This window comes from Bufo bufo, chromosome 8 (genome assembly GCF_905171765.1).
Source record: "Bufo bufo chromosome 8, aBufBuf1.1, whole genome shotgun sequence".
NCBI lineage: Eukaryota > Metazoa > Chordata > Amphibia > Anura > Bufonidae > Bufo > Bufo bufo.
In genome coordinates, this window is record NC_053396.1 from 16530213 (window position 1) to 16553479 (window position 23267).

The window sequence follows — 23267 nt, forward strand, 5'->3', positions numbered from 1 at the left end:
GTAACAGACGTTACAAAGCACCGCCCCCCTTCGGCGACGCTAGCCAATCGGAAAACGCGTTCCTTTGGGGGGCGCTCTTTGAATCAACCAATGAGCGAACTGAGGGGCGTGTCCCGGAACAAAAGCTGATTGGGAGTCTATAGTAAATTAAAGGGGGTTTTGGGGGTTCGGTGACAAAGATGCCGCCACCGATGGTAAGAGCTAAGAGGGGAAGATCGGTAGTGGCTCCCTTTAGTTGGAGTACTACTACTCCCAGCATGGTCATTTTGCGACTTGTAGTTCCACAGCATCTGGAGATCAGACGTTGATTTTTGAGTCCCCAGCTGTTGTAAAAACTACAACTTCCAGCATGCCCTGACAGCACCAGTCGCTCAGGGCATGCTGGGAGTTGTAGTTTCACCACATCACCGAGCTGCACATTTATTTTATGCACTTATATAGCACTACTATATTCCGCAGCGCTTTACAGACATTAGCATCAAGCTGTCCCGAATGGGCCCTATCAGGATGTGGGAGGAAACCCACGTGGGCAGGGGCGCCGCCTGGATCTACTGCGGCACAAGGGTAGGGGACCGTCTCCTATTAAACCCACGCAAACACGGGGAGAACATACAAACTCCAGGCAGATGTTGTCCTTGGTCGGATTCGAACCCAGGACCCCAGCGCAGTATGTCTGCTTGCTGTCAGCGAAAAGCACACATTGGCTGTACCTATGTCCGCCTCTGAATGTCACAGGGAATGTTCCCATTCATTGACTGCAAGCAGGGATTGTGAAAAATGGAATGGCAAAAAACTTTATTGACAGAAGCACGAACAAAAAGGTTGAAGACCCTTTTAAAGGGAATCTATTTTGTGGGCTGACATGGCAGCACCTCCGATGTTGGGGGCGTGAACTCCCCGTCACCTCCCGCCTCAGGGAGCGGCTTGGCTTCTGGAGCAGGCAGTTGTAAGAGGCATCAGTAACTATAGGAACAGTTTACTAGGAGAGGAGTCCCCGGGGGTTTGGTGCTGCAGTCGGGTACAGTCGTGCAGAGCAGCCGCAGAGGACACGGACCCCCTCACTTCATCATTCCGGTAGGAGGACACGCTCGCCTTCGCTACTCGTTTATGTTCTTACTGCGCGTCTATGGGGATGAAGATGCAGCTGATCCGGGGGTTCATCCAGCGGTAGACATGTAGAAGATCCCTCTGGCACTCCGGTTGCTCTGAAACTACAACTCTCAGCATGTTCAATTCGCTTCTATGGGACAGCTGAGCAAGTGTGCATGCTGGGAGTTGTAGTTTCACAGTAGCTGGAGTGCTAGAGTTTGTTGGAAATGGCTGGTGGGCAGGGGCGCCGCCTGGATCTACTGCGGCACAAATATTTTGTGGCGTGGTATGTTGGTAATCGGAGCTCCCCTTTATGAGCTATGTAGAACAGGCTGTACTAAACAGCGCCGTGTTTTCCAGATGCAGGCCTCTCTATCATCAGATCGCTCTATAGCGGGGGTCATGAGACTACAACTCCCAGTATGCTCCATTCACTTCTAGGGGGAACAGCACCTGGAGTGCACTCTGCTCTATAGGATATATTAGGGAATTGCTACACGAGTAACCCCTTCAGTGCTGATATTTCTTTGCTGCTGCTTTTTCAGAAAACCACCCACCATAGGTCAATGAAGAACCGCTCGCCCTCCCCGCCGCTGCACGTCCATGTCGATGAGAGCACTCCAGTACACGTCCATATTAAGAAGGGTCCGAAAATCTCCTCCAAAGCACAGGTAAGCCACGGCCGCCAGATAACATTTTGTCCTGTGTACACACAGCAGCTGCCATTAGGGGGAGTTTACTGCACCGTTCCCATTGGACTCCATTCAAAATATGTATGCAGTAAGCTCCCCCTGGTGGCAGCTGCAGGCAGCCTGAATTTTATTATTTAAAAGGGGGTTTCCCGGAGTTCAGTATTGATGACCTACCCTCAGGACCCCCGCCGATCAGCTGTTTGAAGGTGGGCACTGTGGCTTCCTCACAGTTTACCATTGCACAGCGCCGTCCATTGCATAGTGGCTGTGCTTGGTATTGCAGCTCAGGCCTATTCACTTGCATGGTTAGCTTTTGGCACCACCACCATCGTGACCAATAAGTTGACTCAAGGGGTCACCGTACCTCCTTCCTTGTTTACAGGCTGTGCGCCATACTTTTAGTCGTGGCTGTGACTGGTATTACAGCTCAGAGCATCTCAGTCCAATTCAGATAAATGGGACTGTATTGCAATACCAGGCATGGCCACTACTAGAAAGATGGCACTGTGTCTTGTAAACAATGAAGGGGAGGCTTGCGTGGGTAGTGATGCCTCTTTAATCAGCTAATCGTGGGATGTCGAGAGCCTGACCCCAACTAATCTGATATTGATAGCCTATACTAAGGATAAGCTATAAATATTCTAGGCCCGGAGACCCCCTTTAACCCGACGACTATAGCTTCGTTGTAATGGCGGCGATAACAGCACCCATGAGGGTTGTCACCCATCCAAGTCACACGCTGCCTAGAAATCTTAAGTGCCGTGTTAAATCCTCCCCTCACTCCCTCATTCATCCTGCTCAGCCGCCGTGTCCCAATGCTTCTTGCAGTTTTGTAGGTCATGAACCAGGCAGCTCAGGCTGAACGGTGGATGTGCTGAGGAAGGTGGCAGAAGAGACATAGAGCTCCTATGTATAGAAGATGGGTGCATGTAAAAGAACCGTGAATACAGTCTGACATGTTTTGGGGTCTGTTTACAGAAAGGGACCAAAAGTAAATTGAAGAGTGAGGTGGGAAATTTACGACGCTGCACTAAGGTCAAGACCAGAGTCCCCTGGATCCCCCCAGGAAAGGCGTCCATGCGCGATGCGGGCTTCAAGTGGGAGGTAAGTGGTTGCCTTGTCTGTGAAAATGAATGGAAGATGGATTGATTTCCTGCAAATGGGACTGTGCTGCACCTAGGTCATGTGACCGATGGACGTGATGTCACCGATCTAGGAAGAGGCCGCGGTGCTCACTGCAGCTGATCAGGGTCCTGGAAGATGGACCCCCGCCGATCAGATATTTATATCCTGACAGCCATCAATATTGAAGTCTTGGAAAACCCCTTTGAAAGTGTTCCTTCTCATTGAGGCAGCAGCAAGACCCCTTGAAAATGTCTCAGTTCATTCTAGTGAACTGCGGGGGTCAATTCTGTTGGACCCCCACCAGTCAGACATCCGTGGCATTAATGTCATTGGAAATTATAAAAGCTTTTCCACATTCTCCTCTGCAGGGTTTGACCCATCGCTTGGAGATCACCCCCCCAGACATGGAGAAGATGATGTCAGCCCTGCGCATGAGCGACCTGTCCACCGACGAAGAGGAGTACCTGCGCGGCAAGATCAACTCCTACGAAAAAAAGATAGACAGCTTGATGTCTGAGGTTGGGACCTTGAAGAACGAGGTAAGGAGACTGGCCCAGAGAAGTTCACCGGCACAAGGTCACAGAAGATGAACCAACCTGTGTTGTCCACTTACCGTCAGGTGGAGCAGAAGAAGAGGGACCACTCTGTGGAGAGATATGAAGAGCGACTGGCTGCCTCCCAGCGGGCACTGACTTCCAAGAACGAAGAGCTGAACGAGGTGTCTCTGGAGCTGGTGGAGACGGAGAATGAAAACTCCCGTCTGAGGCGGAGCATTGACCGAATCAAGGAAGAGACCGACTTTAGCTTGTAGGTATCTAGAATGGTTCAATTCTCTTAAAGGGGTTGGCCCATCTTGCACTTTGGTGGCATATCTCTAGGATGTCTGATAGGTGCAGGTCCCACCTCTAGAATGGGGTCCCCAGTGCTCCACGCAAGCGCGACCACCCTCCAGTCACTTTTATGGGAGTGCCAGCTGAGCTATTTCCGGAACTCCCATAGCGGTCAATGGAGAGGTGGCTGCACTTCTCCATTAACCCCTATGGGCCTTCCGAAAATAGCAGAGAAAACTCGCTCGACTCTTCTCAGAACTCCCTTAGAAGTGAATAGAGAGCACGCTGCGCATGTGCCGTGCAAACTCCTTCGCTTTGGAAGCCCCGTTTTAGAGATACCAGTAGGTGTGGGTCCCAGAGGTGAGACCTGCACCTATCCGACATGGGTGGCATATTGCGAGTGTGAGATGGGCCAACCCCTGGAAGATACCGTACTTACCTGCTGATAGAATCCGCCTTGTATTGTGTCACGTGGTATCGGCCATTTCAGGCAGCAGAAACAGCAGCTGCAGCAAGAGAAGTCCCATCTGCTGTCAAAACTGGTGGAAGCGGAGATGGACGGGGCAGAAGCGGCGAGACAGGTTGACCAGTTGCGGGACACTATAAACCAGATAAGACATGTAAGTGATGTGTATATTTATAGGGCTGACTCTCTAGATGGTGACCCCCACCCCAATCCTGAAGACGCCTGTGCTTTGCAGGAGAAGAGAATGACAAGTACAGACTTCAACCTGCTCACCCGGCAGAAGGAAATCCTCCTGGAAAAACTGAATACGTTTGAAGAGACTAACAGAACCCTGCGGACCCTGCTGAGAGAGCAGCACTGCCGAGAGGTGAGCATCTAAAACCAATGGGGTTGTAGAAAAAAACGTGGCTGCTTCTTTCCGAAAATCACTGCCGCACCCGTCCATAGGTAGTGTGCAACTCCTTTAAAGTGAATGGAGCGGAGCAGCAGTACCACACGCAACCTGTGGACAGGTGGGGTGCTGTTTTTGGAAGAAAGCAGCCATGTTTTTTCTATTCCTGGACCACCCCCTTTAAAATTTGTTTTAAACCTTACGGGAGGAAACACAGAGAACATATAGGAGGGAATAAAGCAGGGGCTACGCATTTCTAGGAAGCCGGAGGGACTGTGGTGAACCGGAGGCTGTAACGTAGCTACTTCTTCAGTCAGCTTCAAGGGGGAGGAGAGGTCTGATCCCAGTATTTACTCAAAAGGCATAGGGAGGAATTTATCAACTGATTTGCGCCACTTTGGTGTCGTAAAAAGAAAAGGAGGTGAGAAAATTGGAGGGTGCCCTCTGCAGACCGACAGATGTACTCGCGCCAGAAATTGGCACAATGCTAAATCTTTAACTGCTCATAGCAGGTGTAGATTACAATTTTCAGGCATAAGGAAAGCCAAAGATGCACCAAATTTACAAAAAAAAAGGGCGCCATTTGGTGTATTTTACATCAATGAAAACCAGTCTCATTAAATTTCCGCCCCATGGGTCTGTGAGGGTGAAAACTTTCTCGATCAATGCTCTACCTTCATAAGCGGACTACTAGGTCAGCTATGGGAGCATTTTTTTCTGATTGCATTTTACTCATTTTAGGCCAAAAATATATTTTTTCAGTTGGTCTTTATTAAAAATATTCAGCCGTTTCTGGGTCACAGGGGTTAAAAATCTGTCTGTTTGCAGTATGGTTCTGTTTTCTGAATTCTGTCATCTGACGGCTCTTGTCTCTGATCTCCTGACCTCATAAACACTTATTTAAAGTGGTTGTCCAAGTTATTTTTTATTGACGACCTATCCCCAGGATAGGTCATCAATATCAGATCGACGGGGGTCCGACACCCGGCACCCTCGCCGATCAGCCGGTTGAAGAGGGGGCGCGCACCGTGCCAGCGCAGCCTTCTCTTCATTGTTTACCTGCTCTCCGTCACAACGGCAGCAGGGAGCAGGTGTAACTACAAGGAGCTGGCTCATTCACTTCAATGGGATGGCTGGATCTCATACACTTGAATAGGAACGAGCTGTCCCATGGAAGTGAATGGGCCGGCTCCTTGTAGTTACACCTGCTCCCTGCTGCCATTGTGACGGAGAGCAGGTAAACAATGAAGAGAAGGCTGCGCTGGCACGGTGCGTGCCCTCTCTTCAACCGGCTGATCGGCGGGGGTGCCGGGTGTCGGACTCCCGCCGATATGATATTGATGACCTATCCTGGGGATAGGTCGTCAATAAAAATAATTTGGACAACCCCTTTAAGCTGTATATTTATCAGTTTGATCAAAATTGAGCTATGATGAGTTGCCAGGAGATCAGAGATAAGAGCTCTCAGATAACAAGATTCAAAGAAAACAGAAACACCCTGCAAACAGACTGATTTTTAACCCTTGTAACTCAGAAACAGCTGAACATTTTTAATAAAGACCCATGGAAAAAATGATTTTTAATCCAAAATTAGTAAAATGCAAGCATAAAAAATGCCTCTAATGTGTCCATAGCCTTTAAATGGGTTGTACAGAATAAGAAAAACATGGCTGCATTCTTTAAAAAGTAAGCAGTGCCACACTTGTCTTCAGGTTGAATGTGTTTTGTTTTTTTTTTTTTTTTTTTTTGTTTTTTTTTTTTTTTTTTTTTTTTTTACATCTCGGGCAAACCCTTTAAATCTCAGTTGTCATTTTGTTTTTGCAAAAAAAAGGCCAGCCTAAAAAAATTCCATCGTAATGCAGGTTTGTAGGGTCCTTTTGATGTATTCTGAAAATGTTGGAGGCATGAAGAATACTGTGAATCGTTCTTCATTTCTTACAGAGCGAGACTCATCGACTGCTGGAGCAGAAGGAGCTGTTACTGAGGAAGCTGTCTGACGCGGACACCGAGAGAGCGGTACGGACACTGCCCTCTAGTGGGGAGGCGAGGAACTGATGATGATGGGATCTGCCACTATCACTGGCTCTGACTATATTATAGACAGAAGCCATTCCGCCTTCTCTGAGCAGAGCCAGTAGCCCCATGGGCGCTGACCCCGCAGGACGTTTATATGCAGGTGAAATATTAGAATATGGTGCAAAGTTCATTTATTTCAGTAATGCAACTTAAAAGGTGAAAATAACATATGAGATAAACTCATTACAGGCAAAGTGAGATATTTCAAGCCTTTATTTGTTATAATTTGGATGATTACGGCTTACAGCTTATGAAACCCCAAAGTCATAATTTTGAGGTCCCCTTTGCTCAGGGGATATGGATTAATTAGCTGACTAGAGTGCGACACTTTGAGCCTAGAATATTGAACCTTTTCACAAAATTCTAATTTTAAGCAGTCTAATTACTGAAATAAATGGACTTTTGCAGGATATTCTAATTTTTCGAGTTTCACCTGTACATCTCTGCAGATGTAACATACTAGGCCATGGGTGGACTACAATTGGCCGAATTGCCCTAAACAGCGTGGGCACTCAAAGGCACCTCTAAGGACAGAGAATATACACCCTGTCCCCATACGGGAACCTTCGTCTGTGTTACGTGACCGTCTCTAATCCCTGATTTTTCCCTTTTATGTAGCATCTCCATCTGAGACTTCACGAGAGAGAAAAAGAACTGGAAGATCTCAGGATTCAGCTCAAAACAGAAAAGGTAGGAGCTAGAGATGAGCAAATTGGCTTCAGGTCCGATTCACTTTATTTTTTTATTTTTATTTTTTTTAAAGTTCAAAGATTTTTTGTTATATTTTTTTTAACAACTGTATTTAGATATATATATATTTTAATCTATTGCTATGCTGGCATCCCCACATAATGCTAGCTAGTCTCCTTTACAAAAAGAAAAGGAAAACGGAATATCTCATACTAGGAACCCAGTTTTTTCTGGGTAACTACCCTTTAAAGGGGTTGTCTCAGTTCAGCAAGTGGCATTTATTATATAGCGAAAGCTAATACAAGAAACTAATGTATAGTAATTGTCCATATTGCTTCCTTTTGTCACGGATGGTGTTGCAGATAGCTGGAAGTTATGGATAAACATCCGACTGGCTTGATCCCAAACTAAGGAGCATAAAGGTGACCCCCCTATAAAACCCTAAGAGCTCACCCTGACTGCTAAGCACATACAAGGGTCTTTGAGGTAGACGATTGCATGCCCTCGTACCTAGACTGTGTGACACCTGAAAACCCTATAATAGTGAGGGGACACGACCACCGGCTCCCTGCACTTAATACGGAGGGAGTCAGGGTCACCTAGAATCAAGCCAGCAAGGAAACACAATACATAAAAGGACTTATCTGAACAAGCAGCAGCAGAAGACTCCAGCAGTGAACACTTCAATTCAGGAAGTAGTATAAACCGCCAAGTGAGGCAGTATGGGAGGGAATATGAAGGGAGGCAATTAGTGTAAATAGGTGACAGCTGGGAGAAGGAAAGGAGATGACAAAGTGAAACCAAAACAAAGAACATCATGCAAGAGGTAGAGAAGAACGTCTGCCAGACCTTCTCAGAGAGCTGGCGGTGACACCTTTGCTGGCTAGACTAATTTTTCCATCACATTATACACTTCTCGTTTCCATGGTTACAACCACCCTTCATTCCAGCATCGGTAGCCATGTTTCCACACTACAGAAAAAAAAGCACCGGCCTCTCTGGTGGCCAGGACCATAGGAGCACACACAGGCCAGAGCTTTTTCCTATAGTGTAAAAACACGGCCACTGACGCTGGATTGAAGGGTGGTCGTAACCATGGAAACGAGCAGTGTATATAATGTGATGGAGAAATGAGTCTAGACAGAAAAAGAAGCAATATGGACAATCGCAATACATTAGTAAGGGCCTCGTATTAACTTTCTCTACATGATAAATGCCATTTGCTGAAGTGACAGAACCCCTTTAACAGAACAGAGCTAAGAAAGTTTGCTTGGTTGGCCTACTATTTCTCCCTATGGAGGGCGCTAAGTATGCACGAGGAGAATCATAAGCCAGTCAACACTCCTCTTGGTTTCTGGGGAAAAAAATGTAACACATTAGTACATCTTACACCTGCTGGCATCAGATAGGTTAGGAAAGCTAATTTGAATATCTTTCCCAGAAACCCAGAGAAACACAAGCGTTAGCTGGCCTACAATACTCCACACACATACTACGCATACTGGGCACTCTCTGTAATGAGGAAGAGTACCCTCCGCCAGACAACGCATTCATATTGGCCAGAAACCCAGAGCAACATACTAGTATTTCTCTCTCATTCGCCTGAACGGAATCACAAAAAGTTGTTTTGTTACAAACCCAACTTTGTGGGAAATTTGGGACTAATTCCAGCTGGTAGAATCAATTCGCTCCTCCTTAGTATGAATGTGCATGCCATGAGGAGGATTGGGACGGATCCTGATTATAGCTGATATGGGAATCACATGTCCCCTCTGTTCTGACTTTTCTATAGGATCTAAGCAGGACATCGACCGAATTTACGAAGTCTCTAGAAGCCACAAGAGCTCACTTACAGGGGCAGCTGAGGAGCCGGGAGGCTGAGAATAATCGGCTGTCTGTCCAGCTGAGGGTAAGAAAGAAGAGAGTGATGTGGTGAAGGCAACTCCATGTTGTGTGTCCTAAGAGGGCATCAGTATTAGGCTCCATTCACACGTCCGCAATTTAGTTCCGCAATTAAATTCCGCAGAATTGCGGACCCATTCATTTCTATGGGGCAGCATGATGTGCTGCCCGGATCCGGAGCTGCGGATCCGCACTTCCGGGTCCGCAATTCCGTTCCCGAAAAAAAATAGAACATCTCCTATTCTTGTCCGCAATTGCGGACAAGAATAGGCATTTTCTGTTAAGTGCCGGCGATGTGCGGTCCGGACCCTTAGAGGGATGTGTGAATGGCGATGTGTGAATGGACCCTTAGAGGGAATCAGTAATGGCATGCAGTGATTAAAGGGATATGACATAAATGTCTGATAGATGCAGGTCCCACTTGCACCTCTCTTAAATGGGTCTCCCTTACACCCCACCCGCCTGGCTGCAGCATCCAGGGCTGATCGGAATTACGGAAACAGATGAGGCTATGAGAATGGGAGGCTAACCTGAGAAGGGTACGCCGTTTTAAAGGGGTTGTCTCACTTCAGCAAAATTTATCATGTAGAGAAAGTTAATATAAGGCACTTCCTAATGTATTGTGATTGTCCATATTGCCTCCTTTGCTGGCTTTTTATTCATTTTTCCATAACATTATACACTGCTTGTTTCCAGGGGTTATGACCACCCTGCAGCGGTGGTCGTGCTTGCACACTATAGGAAAAGGCAACGACCACTCTGGTGGGATTGTGCGCATATTCACACATGTGCAGCAGTTGCGGTCACGGCCACCTCGTATCTGTGCTGCAGCAGTGGCCATAACCCCTGGAAATGAGCAGTGCATAATGCGATCGAAAAATGAATCAAGCCAGCAAAGGAGGCAGTATGGGCAATCGCAATATATTATTAACATTGTCTACATGATAAATGCCATATGCTGAAGTGAGACCACCCCCTTTAAATTCTGCTCCCATCCCCACTGACCTTCTCCTGCTTGGTGGTCAGGACTATGGAACCAGACGAGCGTCCTGTTTCCATAACTTGCCAGATGTACTGTATGATAAATGCCATTTGCTGAAGTCAGACAACCCCTCTAAATGGGTTGTCTGGGTCTCAAATGCTGATGACCCAGCTCCCCCCACCGCCATTCAGCTGTTTGAAGGGGCTGCGGTCAAGCACCACTGCCTCTTACCATTTGTTGTTGGTTGGTTTGTCGGGAGTCAGACCTCCACACGATCGGATACTGATGAGCTATCTTGAGGACAGGTAATCAGTATCGGAGTCCAGGACAACCCCTCTAAATACTTTGATGGCATATGACTAAGATTTGCTGCCAATGTTTGATCAGTGGTGGTCCGATGGTTAGAACAAAGCTAAAACTTGTATTATTGAAGGATGACCATGACAAGCTGACCAAAACCAACTGGAGCCCGAGTCACACAGTATAGGACAATGATGTGGCCCACTTGGTTAAAGTGCCGTTGTCAGTAGCCCAGCTGATCAGTGGGTGTCCTAAATGACAGATCTCCACCAGTCCCATTGGTTTGTCAATGTTCTATCGTTCCCTTATCCAAGCCTTGGTTTTCCTTTCTTGTGGTTTCAGAACATGGAGCACAATGAAGTCCGACATAAAGAAGAACTTGAACTGCTGACTGTTCAACTAAACGAGCTCAGGCACAAACTTGAGTCGGACAAAGAAGGTCTGAAGAAATCCGCTCGTGCCCAGAAGCATCGGGCGGAGAAAAGTGAGGAAACGATGCAGCTGCTTAATAATCAGCTCCTGGCAAAGGTAGGTACTGTAATTGTGACATTACACGGGTGGGATCCAGGAACTGGGACTCCCATCGTTATCCTCAATGGGTGTGATAGTAGTTGGGTAACTGAAATTAGACACATTATCTTAATCCCGCCATTTTTCTTTTATGGCAGGACGCCGAGCTTTCTTCCGCTCTATCAAGCGTTGACACCTTTAAGAGCCATTGTACCAAGCTGACGAAAGAGAGGAGTCAGATGGAGTCTGAGGTCGCCCTGCTAAATGAGTAAGATGGGTGACCGATAATGGGCGGCCATGTCTGCAGACTGGAAGCAGAGTCTTCTGGGAACATGGCAGACACCAGTAGTGGAAACCTACTGGGGCTTCATCTGATTACATACCAGTGATTTACCCAAGTTGTAATGTCCAATAATTCTGTGTTTGCTCAGCCGCTTGACCCAAATGTTAGAAGAAAAGCAGCGCGCGGAGGAGAAGGCGCGCTCTGAGCGGGAATCTTTGCTTGATCGACTACACCAGGAGACAGCAGAGAACACTAGTCTTCGGCTGGAGCAGGAGAAACTGAAGGTCTGTTACTAGGAGGAAGAAGTACACGAGTGATTGCACCTGTTGTCCTGCTCTGAGCCCAATCTATATTGCAAATAATCTTTCTAGCACCATGGTGACCGCATCGTCAATGACAGCATTGCCATGGCCTACAAGCTACTCCCTTTAGAGCAAGTTGTCCTCTTTCCATTGGATAGGGGATAACTGTTAGATCGGTAGGGGTCTGACCCATGGTGTGCCCACTGGTTACAAGAATGTGGGTCCTGTGTCCCCTTGTTTAGATGGGGTGATGGTCGAGCAAGTGAACCCTATTCGAAATCTATGGGACTGCCAGAGATAGGCTAGTACTGTACTCTCCCAGTCCCATGGAGATGAATAGAGTGGCACTGCCCTTTCTCAACCAGCCAGTTCAGTCGTACAGGGGCACGGAACCCTGTTCTCCAATCACCCACCAGTATAATCATTATCTCCTACTCAATGGACAGGGGATAACTTACCCCTAACCATAATACCCCTATGAAACAAAATCTGACATGGGGAGAAAAAGATGGCAAGGATCCAGGTGCTGGAAGTGGTATAGAAGTAATGGTCATACTGTATGTGAGCGACCACGTTTCACTATGGAGCCCTAACCTAAAGGGACACTGTAAGGTAGGTCCCATAATTATAGCATTTACTGGATAATCCGCCCTTCTTCACTAGTTCTCTCCAAACCGGTGTTCGCACAGTAAACAGGGTTTAACCTACTTTCATCTCGTCTTTCGTAAATTTAGACACAACTCACAACCGTGGAGGAGAAGCTGACTCTGGCTCACAGCGAGGTGCATCAGCTCAAGAGTTCTCTGCGGCAGTACGAGGGTCTTGTGGACACCTACAAAGATCAGGTTTGTTATACCGTCTCATCTGGTGTGTAGTCACTATCTGCAATACAGTCTCCTAATACATACTTAAAGGGGTTTTCCAGGATTTAAAATATTGAGGATAGGTCATCAATATCAGATTGGTGGAGGTCTGACTCCCAGCACCCCCACCGATCAGCTGTGCTTGGTATTGCAGCTCAGTCTCACTCATTTGAATGGGACTGAGCTGCAGAAAGCCCGTGTCTAAAAACAACATTTCATCTTTTATTGAAAACACCCCAAAATCATCTATCAGTTTCAAACCTATTTAAAAAACGTACAAAATATCTATTCGAATGCACATATCCCAAAAAGTTTTAGGATCTGGGCCCATTATATTTTCAGATCAAAATATACAGAAAAAAAATATTAGAAGGATGGTCAAAAGTCAAAAAATGGAATGAAACCTTCTTTAAAATAATACATAAGGCATATATAGGATTTAACCTCCCAAAAAAAAGATAAAAATCCCAAAAGAATAACAAAATGTCCTAAATGTAACTCGTCAAACACAGACCTATGGCACGGATTATGGACATATATAGAAACGCACTGGAAAATGACTATACCACTAGACCCGATATATACTTTTCTTTATGAAGAACAAGACGGAAAAAGCAAACATCTTAGGGTACTTTCACACTAGCGTTTTTCTTTTCCGGCATAGAGTTCCGTCACAGGGGCTCCATACAGGAAAAGAACTGATCAGGCATATCCCCATGCATTCTGGATGGAGAGTAATCCGTTCAGGATGCATCAGGATGTCTTCAGTTCAGTCATTTTGACTGATCAGGCAAAAGAGAAAACCGTGGCATTTTTTTCCACAGGAATGTATTAGTGCCGGATCCGTCCTTCCGGTCTGCGCAGACTGAAAAAAAGGTGAAAAAAAAGAAATGCCGGATCCGTTTTGCCGGATGACACCGGCATTTCAATGCATTTTTCTGACTGATCGGAATCCTGATCAGTCTTACTAATGCCATGAGTTGGCATAAGTTTTGCCGGATCCGGCAGCGGAACTGCTTGCCGGATCACTCTGCCGCAAGTGTGAAAGTAGCCTAAAATCCCACAAATAATACATGCCGTACTATTAGTGGCCAAAACATGTATCATGAAGTCTTGGCTACACCAGACAACTCCCACAACTTCAGAAGTGAGATCACCAATGAAATACATGATGTGTATGGAGAGGATAGAAAACATTAAATAACAACCATTTTATAACTTACATTTATTATATCTTTAATTTATATGTATGTATTTGACGACAAAAGAACAAGAGGCTACGATCCCAAAAAGGCTTGTAAAAAAAATAAAAAATCGAATCTGCTGATTTATAATTGAAATGTTAAATAAAAAGATAAAAAATGTGACTAATAGACATAATGTCACAGGTCAAGGAAGAATCTGCAGCCTTCACTGCAGTCATGCGGCCCCTTCAAATGGCTGATCGGCCAGGGTGACAGGAGTTGGACCCCAACTGATCTGATATTGATGACCTATCCTGAGGACAGGTCTTCAGTGTTTAAATTCCAGAAAACCCCTTTACTTCAATGCTGATTGAATCAAGCGTTCCACCTACCAGGAGCCATAGCATGAAATACCCATTGATACATCCATGGTCCCCATAGGGCAGTGATGGCGAACCTATGGCACGGGTGCCAGAGGCAGCACTCGGAGCCCTCTCTGTGGGCACCCACGCCCTGGAGAAAGTCTATGGTGTACCAATATGCCTTAGACTTTTCCTGCCATTCATCAGTGCAGGACATGCTATGAACAGCACAGGCAGCACATTGAATGTAGGCAGGTTATTATAGCTAAATGATAAAGTACATGGAAGATATATCATATTGGTGTTCAGGTTAAATTGCCGTGTTGGCACTTTGCGATTAAATAAGTGGGTTTTGGGTTGCAGTTTGGGCACTCGGTCTCTAAGAGGTTCACCATCACTGCCATAGGGTGGGAACATCCCATGCTTCAACCAATTCTTTCTTTCCTGCAGATGAAAAAAACCCGTCAAGAGGCCGATCAGATGTGCTTAAAGCTGGAAAGATCCGACCTAGAGAATAAGAACATGAAGGAGGAAATGAACGTGGAGCTCGATCAGGTTGGGAAAATTACTCATTTACAATTTCAATGTGTTTTGGGACTCAGGATAGGTCATCAATATCTCCTTGGTGCAGGTCTGACCCGGCACTTTCACCTAGGTGAGGGCTGCGGCCTATTCCTCGGTTTGTGACGTCATATCCATCGGTCACATGACCTTTGTTCAGCTCAGTCCATTCAGCTGCAATACCAAGTACTGCCACTATACAATGTACAGCGCTGTGCTTGGTATTCTATGAAGACGCTGCGGTGCTCGTCCAAACGCTGCATCCCTTATCAAACCAGGAGTTGGACTCTAAGGATCAGATATTGACCTAAAACCCCTTAAAACTACTATATGTTCCGAGCACGTAAGTGATATCCTATGAGTTGCATCCACCATCTCCGAGACCTGCAGTAACCGAGTTTATATTATCTGTTATACATGCAGTTCTGCAAGTCCGATATTTGCAGCGGGCCACACTGATACACATCCAGTTGGCCATTGTGGCAGATCGAATGCATTGCAGAGGCTTATGACTTGAGCGTATTGTTTAGAAGGTCTTAGGATACGTATTTTGGGGGGGGGGGGGGGATCAGTTGTCTGCACCATTTTTCAGATATACGTTCTGGAGCAATTGGTTCTTATTACATAAAACCATGCGTTCTGGTCATTGGTGGACACAGAAGCAATGGAAGATGGTTCTCCCACCAGGACTAATAAGACTGAGGCATCACGCAGCCAACAGATGGCTAGTGAACATCTTAGACAATCTAATATTTTCAAGTGCTTGGCCCAGAATCTCCGTGACCTTCAAGAACGTTCTATTTTAAGATGGAAGGAGTTGTTGAAAGAGGCCATCTTCTTCTCTGGTTTCTGATACTCCGATATACACCTCTGTGAATGCTCTCACTTTAAATAATTACCAACTTTTCAAAAATATTTTGATCTGTCATACAGATACATCAAAAGTTTGGGTCTGAGCGCCGAGACCCCCACCTATACCTAGAACGAGGGGAGAGAAGCATGCATAAAGCTGAGCCCCATAGAAGTCTATAAGCCCATCTCGATTCTGTCCTCAGCAGCGAGGAGAGAAATCACCCTATGGGTGCTCTTTTCTCCCCTAATTCCAGGGATTGGTGGGGGATCAGAGCCTCGCTGATCTAAACTTTTGATATGTCTCTATGAAATATTAGTGACCTTTAAGTATAAAGATTGGATCTATTGGCACCTGAAGCAAGGCTGCGAGGTCCATCTACGACCTATATGAAGATATATCGCTACGATGCGCCATCACTTTATGATCGGCGGGGGTCCCAGCTATAGGACCCCTATCTATCCTGAGAATGAAGGGAACAGCGCTGGAGAAGTCTTTCCTGCACAGTACCACTCCGGGGCCGGGAACTACAGCCAGGCCCTTTTGCCTCAACATCATGGCATTGCTGAGGAGATCTAATGTCTGAGAACATGCACTGCCACCACTCAGTCCATGAAGGAATCCAACTTCTCGTGTCTGTGTCCACCAATTTCCAGAAAGGTTCCCTGCATTAGGTGAATCCTAAGTAGCCTTCCCTTGTCTTCAGATTCATAGAAAATTTCAGAATCGTTTGGAAGAACTAGAGAAACTACCAGAGATGCTGAAGATGACTGAGATGAAGCTCCAGGACTGTCAGGAGCAGCTTCAAGGATACGAGCAGAAGAACTCAGAGCTTTCTTCTATCATCTCAGATTTGCGAGTTCGGGTAAGGAAACTGGCACTCGGTGGCTTTGCTATCAAGGAGCTGGATACAGCGGGAAGGCAGTAGTCCCCGACTTCTCGATATGGCTTCATCCATACCAATCTCCACTGGCAACTGCCTCAGTCCTGTAACGTCCTTTAGCTTCACCACTCAAATCCTAATACGTGTCCATATGTCAGGATAAAATAAATGACTTCTGAAGTCCAAGGCAAGAGAATTCGACACAAGGTGGATTTGGTACTGGACTCAGATTCTGGATTATCAGATGGCAGAGTAAAAAAAAAATGTAGGAAGGGGGTTAATGGATGAATGACCAAACAGGCTTGCTATTGAGGAGCTGGTTGACAACCACCAGTTATTACTTCGGTTATAGGTTTTTGTCAGTAAGAGCAAATAATGATTTTTACTTGTTTATTCATTTGGTAGATGGAGCAGCAGGGAGACAAGATGGAGTCCACGCGAGATCGATATCAGTCTGCGATGGAAGAGAATAAACTCCTAGCTCTGAAACTGGAAGAGTTAGAAAGGTCAGCACTCTGTTACACTCAATGCATAGCCTCAAAGCTCTGCGTATTATACCCAATGCAGGGACTGCGGTCGATACACTAGGTCCCCCCGCCACCACCAGTGCTTTAAGGATCCTGGAGAGTTCCTTCTAACGTGTTCTTGATTTCTTCTCCATTCACATTCAAATCTGCTTGCAAATCGTTGCCGTCTACTTGTCATAACCTAAAATGTATTGTACACCATCACAAGCCTAGAGCTCCCTTCGGAGTCTGCACAAACAGAAACTATAATGTGAGCAATGTTCCCTCAATATTTAATTCCTTGGAAACACCTTTAATGACTCCATCTTCCAGTGAAGAGGATATCCATCATCATCATCATCATCCCTGGAGGTCTAAGGCAATGAAAGAGTAAATGCCAATTGGTCAATGGCAGATAAGGCGTTCATGCCTGCATGTCAGGTGGTCTAGGTTACATAAGGGGTCAATGTCAGCATTCTTGGTGGTTTGGGGCATTGAAAGGGGTGAATGTCAAAATCCTTGGTGGTCTGGGGCATAGAAGGGTTAATACCAGCATCCTTGGAGGTATGGCTCACAGGAGGGGTTGGCGTTGAAATCCCTGGTTGTCTAGAGCAGAGAGGAGGTTCAGTTTGAAATACTTGGTGGTCTAGAGCAGTGTAGGGGGGGTCAATCCTTCATGGCTAGAGTGCAGTGGTTTGCTCACCTGTCCAGCCTCCAGCGTTGTCCCGACCTTAACAGGAGGCCAATCTGTGTACTGATCGTAAAGAGGACAGTTTTGCCTATGGCTTTATCAACGCTCTGCCCGATCTGTAAAGGGACAGCTCAAGAGCAGACCCCGTCTGGAATAGATTTTACACAGTGGAGGAGGATACGGTGTCAGACAATCACACGTATTGTTAGAATCTCACTTGATGCAATTCTTTGCTGTTGCAGGAGATTAGACGACTCTGGAGCTCAGAACCGAGAACTTCTACAAGTGGTGGCCAAACGAGAAGAGACAATTCATCAGAACCAGCTGCGTCTGGAGGAGAAAACCCGGGAATGTGCATCCTTATCTCGCCAGCTTGAGGCGGCCATTGAGGACTCCCGTAGACAGGCAAGTATGACATATACCGAGCCAGACTAAGCACATTCAAGCCTTCAATCGGAGGTACACCTCCAACGCATGCCACTATATAGCCATACAATGGTATATTTTTTTATGGAGGATCTTTATATATGAAGGCGCAGTCTGCTGAGCTTTTCCATACTGTAGTAACAGAGGTAGGCTGATGTATACTGGCTTGGTGGAAGTCTAATGACACTCTTTTGGCCTTCATCAAGTGAATGAAGGCACACTGTGCCCCTTTAGGAAAAGGGCTTAACAAACCCCCTCTCTTGCGCAGACCTGCAAAGGGAAGAATACTCATCTGTTTACCAATGCTGTCTCCCGACTCCTTTTTTGCCTGGCTACTCCGCTGCACTACCAGGATGTCAACTTCCATTTTGACGCCACTGCAGCCAATCACTGGCCTCAGCAGTGACCTGCTTCCTTTGTGTCAACGTGACCATTCGACATGATACAAGGGGAGAAGGTCACCAATGCTGCGGCATCAAAATGGAAAGTGACATCCTGGGTGTGCAGAGGCAGCGCTGGGAAGCAGGCTTCCCTTTGCAGGTCTGCCCAAGAGGGGGGTTTGCCAACCCCTTAAATCCAGTTTCAAAGAGGCATGTGCTATCCAGTGAAAATGGTTTGTGTGATGGCCGCATCATAGTGATTTAATAATGTTGCGAGTTCCTACTGTCCAGTACTCACATGATGATAATTCACTATGATGCTTCGATTTAAGATCAGATGAGATAAGCTGCACTTGGTCCAGGAAATGTGACCATCAAAAGGACTTTTTCCTGGACTGCACACGGTCATCTAAAAACCGGTCTTAAACGTGGCAAACAATGCAGCAGTCGCTGGAAGACTTGTAGTCTATAGCCTCCTAACTGAAAACTCCTAATACATTTTTACAGGTGGAGCAGACCAGGGAGCGAACCTCATCCAAAGAGAGGGTAACGCAGTCCAAACTCCTGGATCTGGAGACACAACTGAGCAGAACCAAAACCGAATTAAACCAATTTCGCCGTAGCAAAGAAGATGTAAGTTGTGGTGCTAAAATAACATCTGGAGCGAGTGTCGGCTGTATTAATCTGGTGCAAAGAGCATTTCTTTCCGCACTCATTCATTATCCCCATAGTTTTTAAAGGGAACCTGTCACCGGGATTTTGTGTATAGAGCTGAGGACATGGGTTGCTAGATGGCCGCTAGCACATCCGCAATACGCAGTCCCCATAGCTCTGTGTGCTTTTATTGTGTAAAAAAAAAATTATATTTGATACATATGCAAATTAACCTGAGATGAGTCCTGTCCCTGACTCCTCTCACATACAGGACTCATCTCAGGTTAATTTGCATATGTATCAATTTTTTTTTTTTTTCTACACAATAAAAGCACACAGAGCTATGGGGACTGGGTATTGCGGATGTGCTAGCGGCCATCTAGCAACCCATGTCCTCAGCTCTATACCCAAAATCCCGGTGACAGGTTCCCTTTAAATGGCTGTGAAATTTTCATTATCTCAATTGGTGGATTTCCACCTTCGCAATGCACAGGGTAAAATCTGTGGCAAATCTACTGCAAAATCTAGATGGCAGTCATGCCGCTAGTCTGTCAGATTTTCCACATAGTGTGGACATACCCTTTTTTTTTCTAATTCGAACCACAGCATGCTCTGGGTATGAATTATTTCTGATGTTTTTTCTCAATAGGCTTTTCTATAAAACTTTTTAAAAAAGCCAGATAAAACGCATCTTTGAGGCTACTTTCACACTAGCGTTGTTTTAATCTGGCGTTCAATTCCGACACCGGAACTGCCCGCCGGATCCGGAAAAACGTGTGAAAACGGACTACATTTGAATCCTGATCAGGATTTTGATCACAATGAAAAAATGCATTGGAAAAAACTGATCCGCCATTTATGGACTTTAACTTTTTTTTCACATTTTTCGGGTTACATGCAAAAGCCGGATCCGGTTTGACTGAACACACAGCGCCGGATCCGGCGTTAATGCAAGTCAATGGGAAAAAGACCGGATCCGGCGTTCAGGATTTTTGGCCGGAGGTAAAAATACAACATGCTACGTTTTTCTGAAAAGCCTGATCAGTCAAAAAGACTGAACTGAAGACATCCTGATGCATCCTGAAGGACTGACTCTCCATTCAGAATGCATGGGGATAAAACTGATCAGTTCTTTTCCGGATTTGAGCCCCTAGGACGGAACTCAGCGCCGGAAAAGAAAAACGCTAGTGTGAAAGTACCCTTAAAAGTGCAATTTTCTTTTATTTATTTTTTTAAAAGCTTTAAAGAAAATAAAAATGCCATAAAGGTGTGCATTTTCAGGAAATATGCTGCATTTTTGTGACATTTAGCTGCATTTCAACAAGTGCAATTTTTTTAGTTTTCAGTTCTTCCCTTGACTGGGGGGGGGGGGGGTATGGAAGGGAAGTACTGTCGAAAATGTATGCATAAAAAAAGGCTTGTTAAAAAAAAAATATTATTATTAGAAATTCTTTTTTACAAGACGCCAAAAAATGTGTGTGAAAGAAGCCAAGAAGGGGTTAATTACCATCTCTATTCTGCTCTGGTTTCCTGCGCCAGCAACCATCCATAAGCTACGCGATAAGGGCAGTCCATCTCTGTGGCAGATACAGCATGGACGTGTGCTATAGGATATTGTACTGTAATGCATTGCATTCTGGGAGGTCTATAATGCTAGGTGCTCACATTGTGACATTATAAAGACTAGTATAAACTCAAGGTGAAAGTTTTATTCACAGCAAGTGCGTTTCTAATTTCCAACATGCCTTCTTGTTTTAACAAGAATTTGAAGATTTGAGAATAAATAGGCTTACACAGGCTAAGTGATAATTTTTTATTTTTTTTATCAAGTGTCATTACATATAAGGTAAAACAGACAAATCACGTACAGACTAAATAATCAATTACCGGGCCAAGATGGGGGAGCTCCACTGTCAACATCATCCAGGTAGGATGTTCTCTCTGGGGAGCTCCCCCATTGTGTAGGCCAGTTGATTATTTATTCTGTATGTGATTTGTCTGTTATGATTTTTCTTAGTACAAATCGTACATATTTTCAACAATACATAAAAGAGAATAAAAATGGTACATTAAAGCATATGCAGTGCTACCCAGAGGATCTCTGGGATGGGAAGAAATTCAGAATCGGCTTATACAGCAGTACAAATCCCATATCTATGACCAAAGACTCAATACAAACACCCATGACAAAGGACAAGACAAGTAAGAGTAAGCAAGAGAAGAACTCTAAGGGCATGTCAAATAGGAGTCCCGGAGTAGCCGAACACTTCTGTCTCATTTCTAGCAATGCAATACAGTGAGCTATGCTCTGAGTAGAGACTGAACAAGCAAGGGCTGTGGGACTAGGTTAATCATGGCTACTATTTGTATTCTATAGACATTACAGGCCTAAGGCCAGACACACACAAGCAAGTTTAAGGCGTCCCGTTCTGAGCTCTGCGTCTCTGACAGTATTGCACAGCATTATAATGGTTGACACTGAAAGTCCTGGAATCTATAGAATTACACTGACATAATGCTTTCAGTGTAAGGGCGTATGCACATGGCTGTAGCCGTTTATGTAGTCCGCAAAGCTCAGATCCGCGAAAGATGGATACTGGCAGAGAGCCTGGCGCATTTTTTTTTTTCTCTTTCAGATATGGCCCATCCTTGTCCGCAAAAAGGACACGAATAGGACATGTTTTATATCTTTTGCGGCCTCGTCAAAGTGAATGGGTCCACATCCAATCCAGAAAAACCACGGCTGTGAGCATGAGCCCTAATACAGTCGATTCTAGGGCTCTCAGGGTCACACAGCTTTATAGATCATTATGATGCTGTGCAATCCGGTCAGAACCGGACCTCTCACTGACACGCACTGTGAGTTTCTCGTACTGAACTCGCTCGTGTGCGTTTGGCCTAAATGCAAATTAAATCAATTATTAACCATTGATAACCCTGACTACTCTCCCCCTCTTTGTATCCCATCTACCCTGTGGTTGGTGCAGTGGAGACAGTACTGGAAGGTGACAACCTGTGTGACATATCCCATGTGTTCCTATCACTGTTTGCTGTGTCCTGGGTGTGCAGTGGATTTTTGGGATTCTGATTCCTAATTCTATGCCCCCTTTCTCCTCCTCTCCCTGCCAGGCTGACCGACGGTTCCAGAGCCGCCTTCAGGACCTAAAAGACCGACTGGAGCAGTCTGAAAGCACCAACCGCAGCATGCAGAACTACGTCCAATTCCTGAAGTCCTCCTACGCCAATGTTTTTGGGGAGGGGGCTTTATCCAGCTCCCCAATCCGTCCACGAACCCCCCTCTGAAAAGATGGACTAAAGTTCAAGGATCAGGCTGATCAGAAAGCGCAAAAGTTCCTGCAGATATGATCGTCTTTGGATCGCACCATGAGGCCTAGAATCAGAGAGTCGGATCAAATAGTAAATTTAGAAATCTTCTCCTTAGGGTCCATTTCACACGTCCGTAGTGTATTGTGGATCCGCAATACACCCGGCCGGCACCCCCATAGAAATGCAATTGCGGACAAGAATAGGACATGTTCTATTTTTTTCCCGTGCCGCGGACTGGAAGATCAGCGGTGCGCTCCGGAAATGCGGACAGCACACTGTGTGCTATCCGCATCCATTCCTGCCCCATAGAGAAAAATCTATCTTACAAATTGGTGCAAATCTCCCTTTAGACAGTGGATATGTCTAATAGGTCAAATATGGAGATTTACACTCTACCCATGTAGCCATATTACCTTTTTTTGCTATTTTATCTACTTCCGTTTGTTTTCACTCTGTGCAGAAAAAGTTGACATTACCTGGAGCCCATCAACAAGTAGGATGGCAGCTGCTGCTGCTGACAGATCCTAAGGCTTATGTGAACAGCCAGGGAAGCTTAAATTATTATCCCGAAAACATCTAATTACTGTATTTGAAGTGATGCCCCCTGATTTACCCATAGAGGCCAACACTGGCACTGTGAAATGCAAAGACGAACACTGGGCCCCGTGTTTTGTGCATCCATCAAAAGTTGACGAGCAGAGACGCTGCGCGGTCATGTAATGTTTGTACTGTGTTTTATCGCTTTTTCTACTGTTATTTATATGACGTGTTTCACTAACGATTTATATTCTGGTTTGCTGTGTCAACCAAAATCTGGACATGTGTCAATAAAAGCTTTTGTATGAATTGTGACATGTATCACGGGTGAATCTCTGCTGGGCTGAGGCGCGCAGGGTTTGATGACGTCGGCAGCTGAAAGTGGGGGCGAAAGCAGGAGAAAAA

The 23267-nt window shown here is 45.6% G+C and overlaps 1 protein-coding gene across 4 annotated transcripts; it reads left to right on the plus strand.

Moving 5' to 3' along the window:
- The first annotated feature begins 113 nt into the window (after positions 1–113).
- On the plus strand, positions 114–22504 carry ODF2 (outer dense fiber of sperm tails 2). 4 transcript variants are annotated; one of them, XM_040404795.1, is made up of 20 exons: positions 114–194; positions 1635–1760; positions 2760–2885; positions 3275–3445; positions 3526–3713; positions 4227–4356; positions 4438–4569; positions 6535–6609; positions 7288–7359; positions 9152–9268; positions 10886–11071; positions 11212–11321; positions 11485–11620; positions 12373–12483; positions 14498–14602; positions 16165–16323; positions 16747–16847; positions 17781–17943; positions 18852–18977; positions 22128–22504. In XM_040404795.1, exons 1-20 carry the CDS (start codon positions 180–182, stop codon positions 22299–22301), a joined length of 2523 nt encoding a protein of 840 aa, XP_040260729.1. In that variant the 5' UTR covers positions 114–179; the 3' UTR covers positions 22302–22504. The 4 variants fall into 4 exon arrangements, with proteins under 4 accessions (XP_040260729.1, XP_040260732.1, XP_040260731.1 ...); XM_040404796.1 differs by lacking the exon at positions 114–194 and adding an exon at positions 1014–1074 and having other exon boundaries at positions 22128–22301; XM_040404798.1 differs by lacking the exon at positions 16165–16323.
- Positions 22505–23267: the final 763 nt, after the last annotated feature.

What these genes read in the sequence shown, in the direction of transcription:
- ODF2 (XM_040404795.1), top strand. An exon ending in GAGGTCGCCCTGCTAAATGA is followed by an intron (nt 11,322 to 11,484) that starts GTAAGATGGGTG and finishes GTGTTTGCTCAG; the next exon opens with CCGCTTGACCCAAATGTTAG. An exon ending in TCTCAGATTTGCGAGTTCGG is followed by an intron (nt 16,324 to 16,746) that starts GTAAGGAAACTG and finishes TTCATTTGGTAG; the next exon opens with ATGGAGCAGCAGGGAGACAA.